Source organism: Arachis duranensis, chromosome 9 (assembly GCF_000817695.3).
Source record: "Arachis duranensis cultivar V14167 chromosome 9, aradu.V14167.gnm2.J7QH, whole genome shotgun sequence".
Classification (NCBI taxonomy): Eukaryota; Viridiplantae; Streptophyta; class Magnoliopsida; order Fabales; family Fabaceae; genus Arachis; species Arachis duranensis.
Genome location: NC_029780.3, coordinates 7,442,111 through 7,455,387, shown reverse-complemented (window position 1 = coordinate 7,455,387; position 13,277 = coordinate 7,442,111). Strand labels below are relative to the sequence as shown.

General features: G+C 33.6%; 1 protein-coding gene across 2 annotated transcripts; it reads right to left on the bottom strand.

Moving 5' to 3' along the window:
• Positions 1-418: 418 nt before the first annotated feature.
• Positions 419-11,827, bottom strand: LOC107464450 (actin-related protein 4). Of its 2 annotated transcripts, XM_016083366.3 has the most exons (20): positions 11,530-11,827; positions 11,352-11,443; positions 10,957-11,115; positions 10,776-10,849; positions 7,809-7,889; positions 7,652-7,712; positions 7,151-7,200; positions 5,836-5,890; positions 5,044-5,121; positions 4,882-4,935; positions 4,172-4,225; positions 4,036-4,096; positions 3,489-3,540; positions 3,329-3,395; positions 2,961-3,023; positions 2,749-2,811; positions 2,042-2,104; positions 1,704-1,768; positions 1,053-1,121; positions 419-622 (listed from the first exon to the last, which is right to left on the bottom strand). In XM_016083366.3, exons 1-20 carry the CDS (start codon positions 11,540-11,542, stop codon positions 577-579), a joined length of 1,320 nt encoding a protein of 439 aa, XP_015938852.1. In that variant the 5' UTR covers positions 11,543-11,827; the 3' UTR covers positions 419-576. The 2 variants fall into 2 exon arrangements, with proteins under 2 accessions (XP_015938852.1, XP_052110436.1); XM_052254476.1 differs by lacking the exons at positions 419-622; positions 1,053-1,121; positions 1,704-1,768; ... (9 more) ...; positions 5,836-5,890; positions 7,151-7,200 and having other exon boundaries at positions 7,653-7,731.
• Positions 11,828-13,277: the final 1,450 nt, after the last annotated feature.

Sequence of the window (13,277 nt, the reverse complement as noted above, 5' to 3'; positions counted from 1 at the left end):
CAAAATATATCATTTGTATCAATAATTAAACACCATTTACACATTTGTCTTTTGGCAGTTGTATCTAATTAAAGAAATAATATAAACAGGTAAAAGTCATTAAATAGTAAAAAGGTTAACATCATGCTATAGTGAAAAGGAAAAATAATGATATGGAGATTTTCTTTGATAGATAGTTAGATATATCTATCGAGGAGAATGTTTTATTTTATTTTTATTAATTTTTTAAAATAGATTATACACTCCTCTTGATTCTCTTCACACAAAAATCTCTTCATAGTAAAATTGTCCTTGATGTTAATGCAGAAGACCCCAAAATGAAAATAGAGAGTATACATGTACATTTACAGGGCAGCAAAGATGTATAACAGAACCCGTTGATATAAAGGTTAAAACATCAATAACTGCAGCAACAGCTACAATTAGACTAGGTAAATAATGCAGTTAGGTTGAGAATTAACAGGAATGGATATAAATATGAAACATAAATACATTAAAAGACAATCACAGAAAACTAAGTCTGCGTTCATGGCAATACTTCCCAAGGTGATCACCTATGCACACACAAATAACAATTTAAGGACACTTCCTTTGGATATATGAAGCTCCATGCTCTTCATACCTGTGAGAAGTGCATTAAAACAGTTTATTGTTGATAATCATGGTCTTTAATGGAAAATTTGGATGTGTAATTTGACAACTATGTTTTTGTAATGACAAAAGTGACGAAGAGAATGAAAACGACAAAAAACAAAGCCTTATCCCACTAAGTGAGGTCAGCTACATAGATCAAATGATACTATTGATCCCTATGATATATCATGTCGACATAAGAGAAAGAAGGCAACAAGATAAGGAATGTGAAATATAAGGGCAGCCCGGTGTATAAGCAAGGCATCCTAACCTGATGCATTGTTAGTGGCTAATTCTAAGGTTTGAATCCATGACAATGAGATCACATATGACGACTAAAACGTTGTTCATGGTTCCCCTTAAGGTAATGTAAAATTTATGCAGAGTCACAAGAAGTTGGGCAAGCAATGGACACTTACTCGGACTTGGAGAACCACATTTGCTGGAAGGAGCCAAGAGAAGCCAATATGCTACCCCCTATCCAAACACTGCACATAAAATCATCAAGAAACATGATTTAGAGGATACGGTATCAATGATGCATCAACAATCATCACATTCTCATATAAATCATAATCCAAGTCAGCCCCTAACTGATTTCCAAACCTAGTAACTAGACCACATAATGTATCCTAAAGGGCAGCTCCGCATACGATGATTGGAGTTTAAAAGCAATTTCATCCAGTGTTGATGGCGAAATGTGATCATCACACATGCAGAAAGAAACGCCAAAAGAGTTCACACAACTCAGAAACGCCATCCTTGAACAGGCTCACATTAGGTCTTTAACATGCTGGCATTGTAGATCAATCTTCAGCTAATATAGTGATTCGCTGATGCACCCAATAATTAATATATAATTCAAAATAACTATAGTAGTAACCTCAAGATCAAATCATACCACCAATTTTCCTATTATAGTTATACTAGACATCGTGTGAACCATTTTCACAATCTTTAGAAGTGTATTTACAGATATCAAACCAATGATCAAGGAGCATGGAAATATGTACAGTAGTTAATCAAGCATCATACGCGACTGTTGAGTAGTATTTTGACTCGGGTATTACCTAAACCTTCTTTCAGTAGCGTTTCCACTCGCTAATACTTTTACTCTAGCAGCTTGAGGGGATTCCTGCATCAGACGTGATATTGCAATCAATTTTTCATGATTAAAACACAAACAAAAAGTTTATGAATCATGATATATAAACTGAAATCTGACTTCTGAGACAAGGTCAATCAAGTTATTTTTCTTGTCTTAGAAATGTCAGAATGCAAAAGCTAAATGCAGTTGAAACCCAATCTTACATATCCAAACTCAGAGTATTCAGACTCAGCACTAAAGCGCACTTTCTTTCAGTGCATTTAATAGATTTTAGACAAGAGCTTATTTATTGAATTTTACCTCTAGTAAATCCTTCTCAAGGCGTTCCTTCAGTTGTTGCATTGAAGCTGTGCCACCAGCAAGCTACATGTGATGAATGAAATCAATTTCAGTGTTGTCAGGTGATGCACTATAAGATACTTCCATCATATGTTTCAGGTCAATAGATGCATATGCTTAGATCAGATCAATTAGCCTACAAACATAACACTAGAAAGTTGGATAAAAAAATTGTTCCTCATATGCTTTTATCAAGTCCTCCAGAATTCTAGAAATCATTGACCAATCCACTCTAATATTCTGCCAAGTAGTAGCTCCAATCCTGGCTCTCTTATCCTCCATTACCTTCTATTATTCTTCTCTTGTCTTGATGAAATTCTTCTTTTATCCAAAAAAATTCACAAGTCCATATGACATAATTATAATCCAATTTAAATCTTTTATTTACCACAACACATTAAAAATCTTCATTAAAATATTTAGTTTGAAGCAATTCATTAATATCTTATTATGGATTAAAACTTAAAATATTCTATCTATTTTTAAAATCCATGGATCACTCCAGTATGAATCAAGTTCCCATCATAAAGAATGGCCAAATATATGTGAGGCTCTCATCATTGCTTGGTCAAGGGTGGATTAGAGGTTAACACCAAAAAAAGTCCATGCTGTATCCAATTGAGTTCTACACAGGAACTAACTAAAGCATATAGACACAAGAAAATTACCAGTATGCTACTAAATAACTCTCTTCGAATGTCTACATCACATTTGTTAATGCTTTCTATAACCTGTAAATATTCAAAATTGATAGCAAAATCATCAGAAACTGGAAGAAGACAAGTTAGGGCACAAGGAAGTACTTAGGCTCATTGACACTGTACACCTAAAAAAGAGAACAACAAAAAAAAGAAAGAAAAATCACTTCGAAGTAGATTACCATTTGAGGTAGGCCACGAACGGAAGGAGCAACTTCTGCAAAGCTCTCCATGCCAGGAATTGTCTTGATTTACATTGACACAACATATACAAAAAATGGGGAAAAAGCAACATCAAAACTTTAGTACATTGAAGAACAAACAGTTGGAAACACTGACTTTGAATCAGTTCACTTAAGCACTGAAAAGACAAAACTATAAACCCAATGTGATCGCAGTACAATATGCTGCTAATGAAGCCTAATATATGGAATTCCCAGAAGCAAAAAGTATATACATATATAACAGGCTATCTGTTACAAATCTTTTATGTAAACAAAAAAAAAATTAAAAAACAGAAACCAACATATTTTCTTTAGAGACTACACACCTGAACTAGGGATGGATTGAAAAGAACATCTGGAATCTTAAATCTATCTGCTCCAATTTCAATTGTCCTGTGTTATATTATATAAAAAGAAAAGAAGGAAAAATCATTATTAGAAAAACATTTCCATATAAACTAACAAGTAAGAGTGACTTCAACTTACTGGCCATCAGGGAGCTCATATGGGGTCATCGGAATGTTTGAATATGCACTATCTACAGTAAAAGATGAAGAATGACAGATGTCATATATGGGAACAACCTATACTCAATTCTGTTGGAGAAAGGAAAATAGAAGTATATCCTCCTAAATAATAAACAACAACAACGAAGCCTTATCTCACTAGGTGGGATCAACTACATAGATCAAATGACATCATTGTGTTGTGTCATGAATCATGTCTGAATTTAGTTTTCTACTAAATCAAATAATCAAAATATATCACCTATATTGGAAGCATAAATGTAAAGCAAAGCAAATAGTGGAACATCGCAATAGGCATGACGGATCAAGTTATTTTGAATTTTTGATGGAATACGCTCTTTGATGGATTGTGAGAGAAAGGTAGGGAGGAAAAAAGCGTAAACAAAAAACAAAGTGCAACAATAAATCAAAATTTAGGCATTTCGTGCACATATGACTGCAAAAGAATAAATCACAGGATAAATGGGATTCAAAACATTGTATGTGATGAAAACAGGTTGACCAACCATCATATGGAGTATCTGGAGCACGGCATACACATTCTTTGATATCACTTGCAATCACTCTCTGTCAGAAGAGAAAGCAGACATCAGATAAGGGGAAAATAACATATAACAAGAAATTCCATGATCACTCACGGACCTGAGAGTAGAGTTTGTAGCTTTCAGTTGTATTTGGAAAATCAATATCTACAGTCTGTAGGAAAGAAAAGTAAACGAGATTACGAGAGAAACACAATGAGATATGATAATCATTCAGTTTATTGAACTGTAGTCATAACCAACCTCATACTGGAACATAAAAGCAAAGAACTAAATTAAAATTGGTTGGTAGCAAATAAATAAATAAAATTGGCCTCATGCTACCAATAAAGAGAACAGGCGACAATTTTCATTGGAATCATGAGCGTCAAAACTTCAAGATATACTATGAAAATTGAAATAAATAATTTTTTTCTACACAACTATACCCCACTTTCTAATTTCAGTTCATTGTACACCTTGATAAATTATTCTATAACACCTTTATCTTCATCAATTTGCTTAATTTTTACAAGCTAAAGTCATGGAGCAACAGTTTACTAGCACAATTGATTTTTATAGAAATCTTTTGGTTTTTTTTAACCGAAACTCAAGAACCAGGATCAACCATCAGTTAAAAAGATGAGAGAAATGAAGCACTTAAACCATCCAGATTCATGCAGGCACAAACAAATTGCAAGATCCAAGGGCAGGAACTCCATATTGCCAAATTTGAAGTATCAAGATAGAGGAAACAAGGAAAATAGTAGATCCTGAAAATTAGCGAGAAAACTATCTTACAACATACAGAAAGACTTGAGCACAGTATACCTGAAACTCTCCAGGGCGTATTTCCTTTCTCCTAAAAGAATACCGTGGTTTTATCTGTTACAACAATACAACAAAGAAAAGGAAATGTCAGGCAGATAAATGCACAGCAACTTTGCTTCAGATGATCACTGGCAAACACAATAACTAATAATTGTCACCCACCACGATACCCTTGCTTTCCAAGCTTTTCATCAAGCAGTCTGTAAGAAATTCTCCCCCAATAGGAGAAGTTGCCACAGCCTTGTGTAGAAAGCATTATAGAAATTATCAGCAAAATGACACATTCAATGTTATTGAATATGATTGAAGGTGTGAAATAAGATCCTATAACAGAACAAAAGACATGCATATACAGTTCATATTCATATATAAAGAAATTAGCTCTTTATTGGTACAGAACTATAGATAATTTGTACATTTTAATGGACTAAATAACCTCAAAATCTATATATCTTATATATTATAAGCAATATTAATATTTATGATCAGAGAACTTTACAATTGCACTAATTGTCATGATTTGCTTCAATCTATTTAATGTGTATATTTAGGCCATTATTTAATTTATTTATAATGTCAGATATGTCAACCTATAAGTCTTATAACCTCTGTATAAGCAATCCAATTTCAGAAACTATGGAGTATTTAGAATCGAAGATAAAAGAAACCACAAAAATATTACATATAAGAAACTGGGCATGAAAGTAAATACTAAAAGAAATGGCAAGCATCTAGTGATATGCAGGGTCCGGGAAAGGACTACACCAAAAAAGTGTAATGTAGGTAGCCTAACCTGACACAAATGTCAGTGGCTAATTCCATAGTTTGAAACCTTGGAGTCACGTGGAGACAACTAAACCATTGCCCCAACGCTCTCCTTCAAATATATATATATATATATATATTGAAAAAAAAAGCATGGATTGATTCAGTTAGGTGACAAGAAGTGAATACCTTTTGAAGAACATAACCATCATGTACCGGTGCAACTGTAGTTGATCCTCCACCACTGAGCACAATTAAAAAATAACGTAAACCTCTAAAATTCATTCGCAATGCATCTAGCATTATATTCTGACATATTTGATACAATAAATGTTAAAATAATACTGTAAATCACAAAACGACATCATATCAGTTCCCCAATTTAATTTTCTCTATTGAGCTCTCATGTTTTAAGTTGTTCAATTTGGTCTCCCCAGTCCACACTGCTGGACACCTAATGTTTTCTAGACTAAGACTTTAGTATTAGTCGTGAGTGAGTTAAACTTCCATTATGATCAGCCTCCTCCATCTCCTAGAACATAGGCAGTGTTTGTTTGTTGTTCATGTCCACCAGAGACAGAGACCCGATGACACATGTCTAGCATTTGTTTTGCGAGAGACAAGTTTACGGAGAACACAGTTACACACAATTACATACAAGCTTACACACATTTTGTGTGTCTCCAAAATGATGAGATAGATTTTTAGTGGGCACATATTGTGTATAAATTGTTTACAATTTTACCCTTAATATTTTTCAAAACACCCAAATCTTCTCTCCCTCCTACAGCCTACTTCATCACTCAGACAGACCTCACTTCCCTCTCTCCCTCCTTCCACACTCAGATCCACCGCCGCCACCGTCGCCGTCACTCAGATAGATTTGTATCCTTTGCTGCGTGCTTAGGTACCAAACCTAAAAAATCAGAGTCTTGTGCGTGTCTATGTCTCTCTGTCTCGTCTGTCTCGTCTGTCCCCACCCACTAACCGAATGCAGCCATACTACACAAGACATTAATAAGTTTTATAGAGGACCATTGACATTTTCACATTCCACAGGACCCACTGAAAATGAGAACGTTACAGTGGTCAAGCAGAAAAAGGATAGCCTGACCAGTTGAAAAATTATGCAACCGAAATTACAAGTTCATTAAATAATGTTTGCTTCAGAGTAAAATCTCTGGTAATTTTATTTCTCATAGTTATGACAGTAAAACTGCAGACTTATTCAGTTTCACTCTTGACTTTTTTCTTATTGTATTTATAACATACATAAAGTGTCACTTATCCTGAAACTAAAGCAAATTCAAAACACTCCACAACTATATTAAGCACCAGCAGGACATCAAAAAGCACGACAAAAAAGGATGACAAAACAATTACCAAACTCAAATAATCAACAGTAACATAAATCTTCAATATACAATACCTAAAAATTTTAACAAATATACAGAAATAGAAAAATGAAAATAATAAGAGGAAAAGATCATTTGCAAACTCTTACCAATCAACAACTAATGATGTAGCACGCCCTGATGCAAAAGATGTCAAAACCTGTATGTTATGAAAAGGAATCAGATTCCAATATTTTTTCATTCTCACTCCAGAACATACATCTCTTCAGTAGAACATAAAAGTCAGTAAACTAAAGAGCATGGGCAATCATTTAGGTGTTGCACCCACGCGTCAGTCAAGCAAGCACCAAAGCAAATAATTGTATGACACACCACACATTAATAGTCGAGGCTTTTTTAAATTATTTTTTTGAAACCAACAAATCAGACACAATATAAGCAAGCCGTGTGTGTACCAATTTTTTTTATTAAAAATAATATATTCTGTAGTGAAGCTTGTACATGATATTATGGGCAATGAATTTTTTTTGCCCAAAAGTTTAAATTATATATGTGTCATGTCCATGTCCTACGCTTTCAAAAGTTGGTTTTCCATGTCAATTTTTGTATTTGTGCTGCTTAGTTAGTGATGGTAAGTACTATTCACTTACAGCATTCTTTGCCAAAAACAATGCAGGTGCTTTGTACTTCTCAAACATAAGCTCTGCAGCCCTGGAAGAATCACAAAAAACTTTACACGCTAATGTTTTAAATTGAAGTCTATAATTGTATATTAAAAATTTATATACAGCCACAATACATCAATACCTTTCTCTCTGCTGTTGAGTGTTAGAAGAAGGTTCTGCAAGTAGCATTGGATGCTCTTTAGGATCAATCAAGAGGCACTCCCTAAGAAAAAAAAAAGCACACCCCAGTTAAGAACAAAGCAAACCCCTAGGCATGTATTAAGCAATTTCCACTCAACCACTTCTGAAAAAATGACATCCAATAACAATCAACAAGCCCTATTTGGTCTTCCTCTATCCTTTATCCAACTATATTCTATTTGATCCAGTTTTCTCACAGCCTAGTGCCTCTACCGGTCTTGTCATGTGACCAAATCACATTATTTATATGATATTCTCAGCATGTTACTCTGAATTTCTTCCAATACATGTTAGCATGTCAACTCCTCCACCCAAATCAACTCAGCTGTACATATCATTTGCTCTTGATGGCACGTTTTTGTCTAATAATCACTATCATATCACATTCTACTCTAATGGTTCAGTAGAATTTCCTGAGATCAATAGGGAACTTAAGATCACTAATCATCCATCTCAAGAATTTTTGGATAAAATAAGAACTTTATTAATAAGAAAAGAAGAATGCAAAGTGATAAGAGCACAACAGGTCCTACTTAAAAGCGAAAGATTATGCATGAGTATTATCCATTTTAGGAACTCAACTTCTAATAATAGCCGTTCATCCCCTTAATGTAAAATAGATCCACATTCCCTAAATTCTACAACTTGTGGGTTGATAAGAACCCCGCCAGACAATGCTATTCAAATCATGTTAATTGTGTCTCTACCATGCTTCATTGCAAATCCTTGCATAGTTGATTCCAACCAATAAGATGTTAAAAAAGAGGACTTTTTAGTTAGGACTTCAACAACAATGGAAAACTTTGATGAGTCTTTATGGCTTCAATCAACAACGGTGAGTAAAGAAAGATCATTACTACCGTATATATCTCACTTAGTGACTACTGCTACCAGAATTTCTAACATCCTTTTATGCTTTAACTATGAACAACAGGTTACATACATACTCCATGAAATATTGCTTTAGAATAAAAAATATTAGATATTTTGGATGATAGACAATCACCATGAGCTGCCCAAGCATCATTACAATTATAAACTCCAGCAACATATGCCATAAAATGAAACAACTGTATAAAAGAAAACAATAATCCAATGCAGTTCAATGGAAGCAAGTCAGAGCACTTATTTTATGGATCAAAGTCACATGATTACTTTATTAGTTTTCTTTGTTATTTATTACTATTCTCCCCTCTGCATATATCACACACAAAATTTCAATTTTCTCACCTAAAAACACTGAACCTCTATGATAGCCTCTGTTACATACCCTGGAGAGAGAGAGAGTGCTGAGTCAGCTGCAAAAGCAGCCAAAAAAGGAAAGAAAATAATCCCTTTACCTTATCATTATTCTAGAAGAAGCAATAAAGAAAAAGGAGGAATAATAGGGCAGGAGAAATGTGTAATCATAAGTGACAATAATTGATGATTGGATTAGTCAGATGCGAGAATCAGGGAGGCGTAATCGTAGGAGTTGAATGCTAATTATGATAATTAATTTGAGGGAAGGCAATAAAAGGAGGAGCTGATTAGGTGAGAGGTAGGAAAAGACTTGGAAAGGCCTAGGCTAGGAGAGAAGAGGACTCTCGAAATTCCTCTGCTATCATTTTTCTACCCTCTCGTCATCTTGCTCGTTCCTTCCACCGTCATTTCCTCCTCCAGTGTCGTTAGCACCAGCGCCTCCACCTTGGTGCTGTTGAGGTAGCAACTCCCTCATTTGTCTCAACATATTTGCTGAGAATGCCTCCAAGAATCGTTGTTGAGCTTCCTGTAACTCCTCAATCCGTTTCTCCACCGCCTCCAACCTCGACTCCATGGCAGCTCGCGTGGACACCATGCACAGAACACCCAGAACCGGGCTCTGATACCAGTTGTTAAAAACTGGTATTTATTGAATGAAAATGCAGAAATTACAATAGAATAGAAAAATGATAGCAGAGGAATTTCGAGAGTCCTCTTCTCCCTAGCCTAGGCCTTTCCAAGTCTTTTCCTACCTCTCACCTAATCAGCTCCTCCTTTTATTGCCTTCCCTCAAATTAATTATCATAATTAGCATTCAACTCCTACGATTACGCCTCCCTGATTCTCTCATCTGACTAATCCAATCATCAATTATTGTCACTTATGATTACACATTTCTCCTGCCCTATTATTCCTCCTTTTTCTTTATTGCTTCTTCTAGAATAATGATAAGGTAAAGGGATTATTTTCTTTCCTTTTTTGGCTGCTTTTGCAGCTGACTCAGCATTCTCTCTCTCTCCAGGGTATGTAACAGCCTCACTTTGGCAAGCCTCTGTTTTATCCTCACAACCACCTCTTCCACCAATTGAATCTAAGAGTCTAAATTTCTGGTCTGTCAATATCCATTGCAAATATATCCTTCTTACTCTAAAAGCCATAATTGGTACGACAAAGAGGAACTTCAAAGCCCCCTGTCCCTACCAAGTAAGTTCTCAATCTTCTGTGGTCATATGCAAAAGGTCAAAAGCTAGTTCACAATTGCTGGTCTGCCAAATACAAGCCCCCACCCACCCCTGTTTCAACTTTTTCTTAGTAGCTAGCTCCTATTTCTGCAAGTTTTCCACTAGGCTACACATATTTCAAACTCTTGGCACTCTGTCAAACGGCTTCTTCCACTATTTTGGCTATCTCCTGATAAACCAATCTCTTCCCTGCTTTGTTATGATTTATTTATTAGCATGCTAACCTAAGAATTATCATGTCCACAGACTACAAAATGAATATTAATGGTAGGTATGAGAAAGGGATAAAAAGACAATTTTGGTGGTGGGCGGGGAGAGGGGGTGTGGTAGGGTTCTCTGTATCATATAAGCCTTGTCCATGCTACTATTCAAGTCTAACAACTATGCTACACAGATCAAAGACTGATTGGATAATCAATACCAACCTGAAGGCATGATCCCATATGTTGTCAACAATGTCCCAGTCTGCAACAATTCCATCCTTTAACGGAGACAGGACCTGACAGCATGGAAGAAATAGATAAATAACCTAAACCCATTCATTACAGTAAAATCTGTAAATTAGTAATCCAAGCTTAGTCTAGAAGGCCACTAGATAAAGTGCACCTCCATATGGTCTCTGCGGTATCCCAAGGACTGAGATCCCACATACAACTTTCGCTTTCCCTTGGGTTTGTCATTGTTCTTCGCGTCCGCAGTAGACTCGGAGTTCTTTTCACCATTCTCAGCTTCATCAATATCCATTTGATCAATTGCCCCCACAACCTAAATTCACAAGACAAAACTTATCACTAGCTCACAATAGCAAGTATCTATCAAAACTATTCACAGTATTTATTATACCTATTATAGTAACAAACTACAATTTTTGAACATGCACCTACTATACTATCAATCTAAGAGCTTCCTATAGTGTAGCACCCTAAGATTAAAAAGTTAACATTGAAAAATTACATTTTTTTAAGATAATACACAAAAAAAAGAGTAGCTAGTACACTTACAGAGGGAAACACAGCCTTGGGAGCATCTTCACCAGCATAACCAGCTTTACATGTGTGTGAGCCCAAGTCAATTACTATTGCAGACACTTCATCTGTTTATCCAACCCGAAAATAAGTAAATTTCAGAAGATGGAGGGAAAAAATAAGAGTTTCTAAAGATAATTCAGTTCGCACTCACCACCACCATACATGGCTGCAGCGATTCCACGAGCTCGAATATAGATTAGGGTTTTGAAAGGGTTTAAGAGTTTGCGCTCTCTGGTTTCTCAGGAACGAGTGAGATGAAAACTCTGGTAAATGGAGCGCCGCCGGAGACGTTTCCGGCGAAGTCGTCGGAGAAAGCGACGACGGAGGTTGAAGAGGCACTGGGTTTGGTGATTGAAAAAGAGAAGAATAGGTTAAAGTTTGGGGGCTACTCCATAATTTTATGAAACCGTGGAATGGTTAATTTTGTTGAGTATAGACGATGATAGGATTCTCACTTTCTTCCTTTATTTGCCTCCATTCTTAATTTTCAAGGATCTTTTAAAAAAAATACTAAATCAATTATCAATATCTATATTAAATATTTAAATACACATTAAAAATAAATATATATATATATTAAATATATATAAACATATTATATCTGTTTTCTTGGTATGTACATAATAGTTTGTTTAATATTATAATATAAATAAGTTTAGATTAGTTTTTGTAATAAAGATACATTTTTAAGATGTATTTTATTCAAAAAATCGTATGACAATAAAAATATAAAAGTAAATTTTTAATAAATGATTTATTAAAAATTATTTAAAAAAATATTTGAAAAATAAAATATTCTTTTTATAACAAAAATATTTTTGATTTTTTAAAATTATATCTAAAAGATAATAAAAATTAAGTTTTGTAACATACATGGTGAATTAATAGAAATTGAAATAGTACCGTTTGATTTATTATTTCAAAAATTTTTAAAATTAAACATAATAAAATCCAACTATCTAATTTTTAGATTGTGAATAGAAAAAAAAAAGTAAAATGTACCCTCCAATCTTTCTATTTTACAAAACAAACCTTAATTTGTGTAAAACACTAAAATACAAAAAACACTAATTATTATGTAATATATAGTTTTAAACGTTGCCCTCCTATATATACAAAATTAATCCACTTTTATAATTATATAAAATTATTTTTAAAAAAGTTCCAAAAAATATATATATAATTTATTGTCACTTTAAAGGAAAAAAAAAAGAAAATATCACATTTAATAATATCTGGATGAAGTAGTTTAAGAGGTTAAGTAATTTTAGAAATTATTTAATATCTTTTATGATAAAATATTGTGTTTGGTATTTAAATAGAAGGATTTTTAGATTAAAAACTTCAATAAGATTTTTAATTACGTTATATAAAATTTTATCAATTAAGTCTTAACTAAATTAGATATGTGTGTTTTTTTTTTAAATGTAGTCATCATCGAGATTTTTTTTCTGTATATTTTTTCAATACTATCATCGTCATCTTTTTCTTTTCTTCTTATTCTTTTTTAATAACATCATCATTTTTTTTCTTCTTCTTTTTTTAAAGTCTTCTTCTCTTATTTGATTTTTTCTCTTTTTTTTTCCTTCCATCCTACTTCATTATCATCATCTCATTATCGTCTTTTTCATTCTCTTTTTTTTATATGTTCAACAAATTATAGCACACAAATTTTAATTTACAACATATAAATTTTGATGTACAACTAAATTTTTAAAAAGCCACGTACCCAAAATATTAACATCAACTAACAAAATATGCTTGATAGATAAATTTTAGTACATAAAAAAATTTTGGTGAACAACAGAAAATACAAAAATATTTGAAAGATTACATGTCAAAATTTTTGCAATTAACTAATAAAATACATGTAGCATAAAAATATTTGAAGAACTACAA

What these genes read in the sequence shown, in the direction of transcription:
- LOC107464450 (XM_016083366.3), bottom strand. An exon ending in CCAAGGCTGTGTTTCCCTCT is followed by an intron (nt 11,116 to 11,351) that starts GTAAGTGTACTA and finishes TTGTGAATTTAG; the next exon opens with GTTGTGGGGGCAATTGATCA. An exon ending in GCTACTGAAAGAAGGTTTAG is followed by an intron (nt 1,122 to 1,703) that starts GTAATACCCGAG and finishes TTTTATGTGCAG; the next exon opens with TGTTTGGATAGGGGGTAGCA.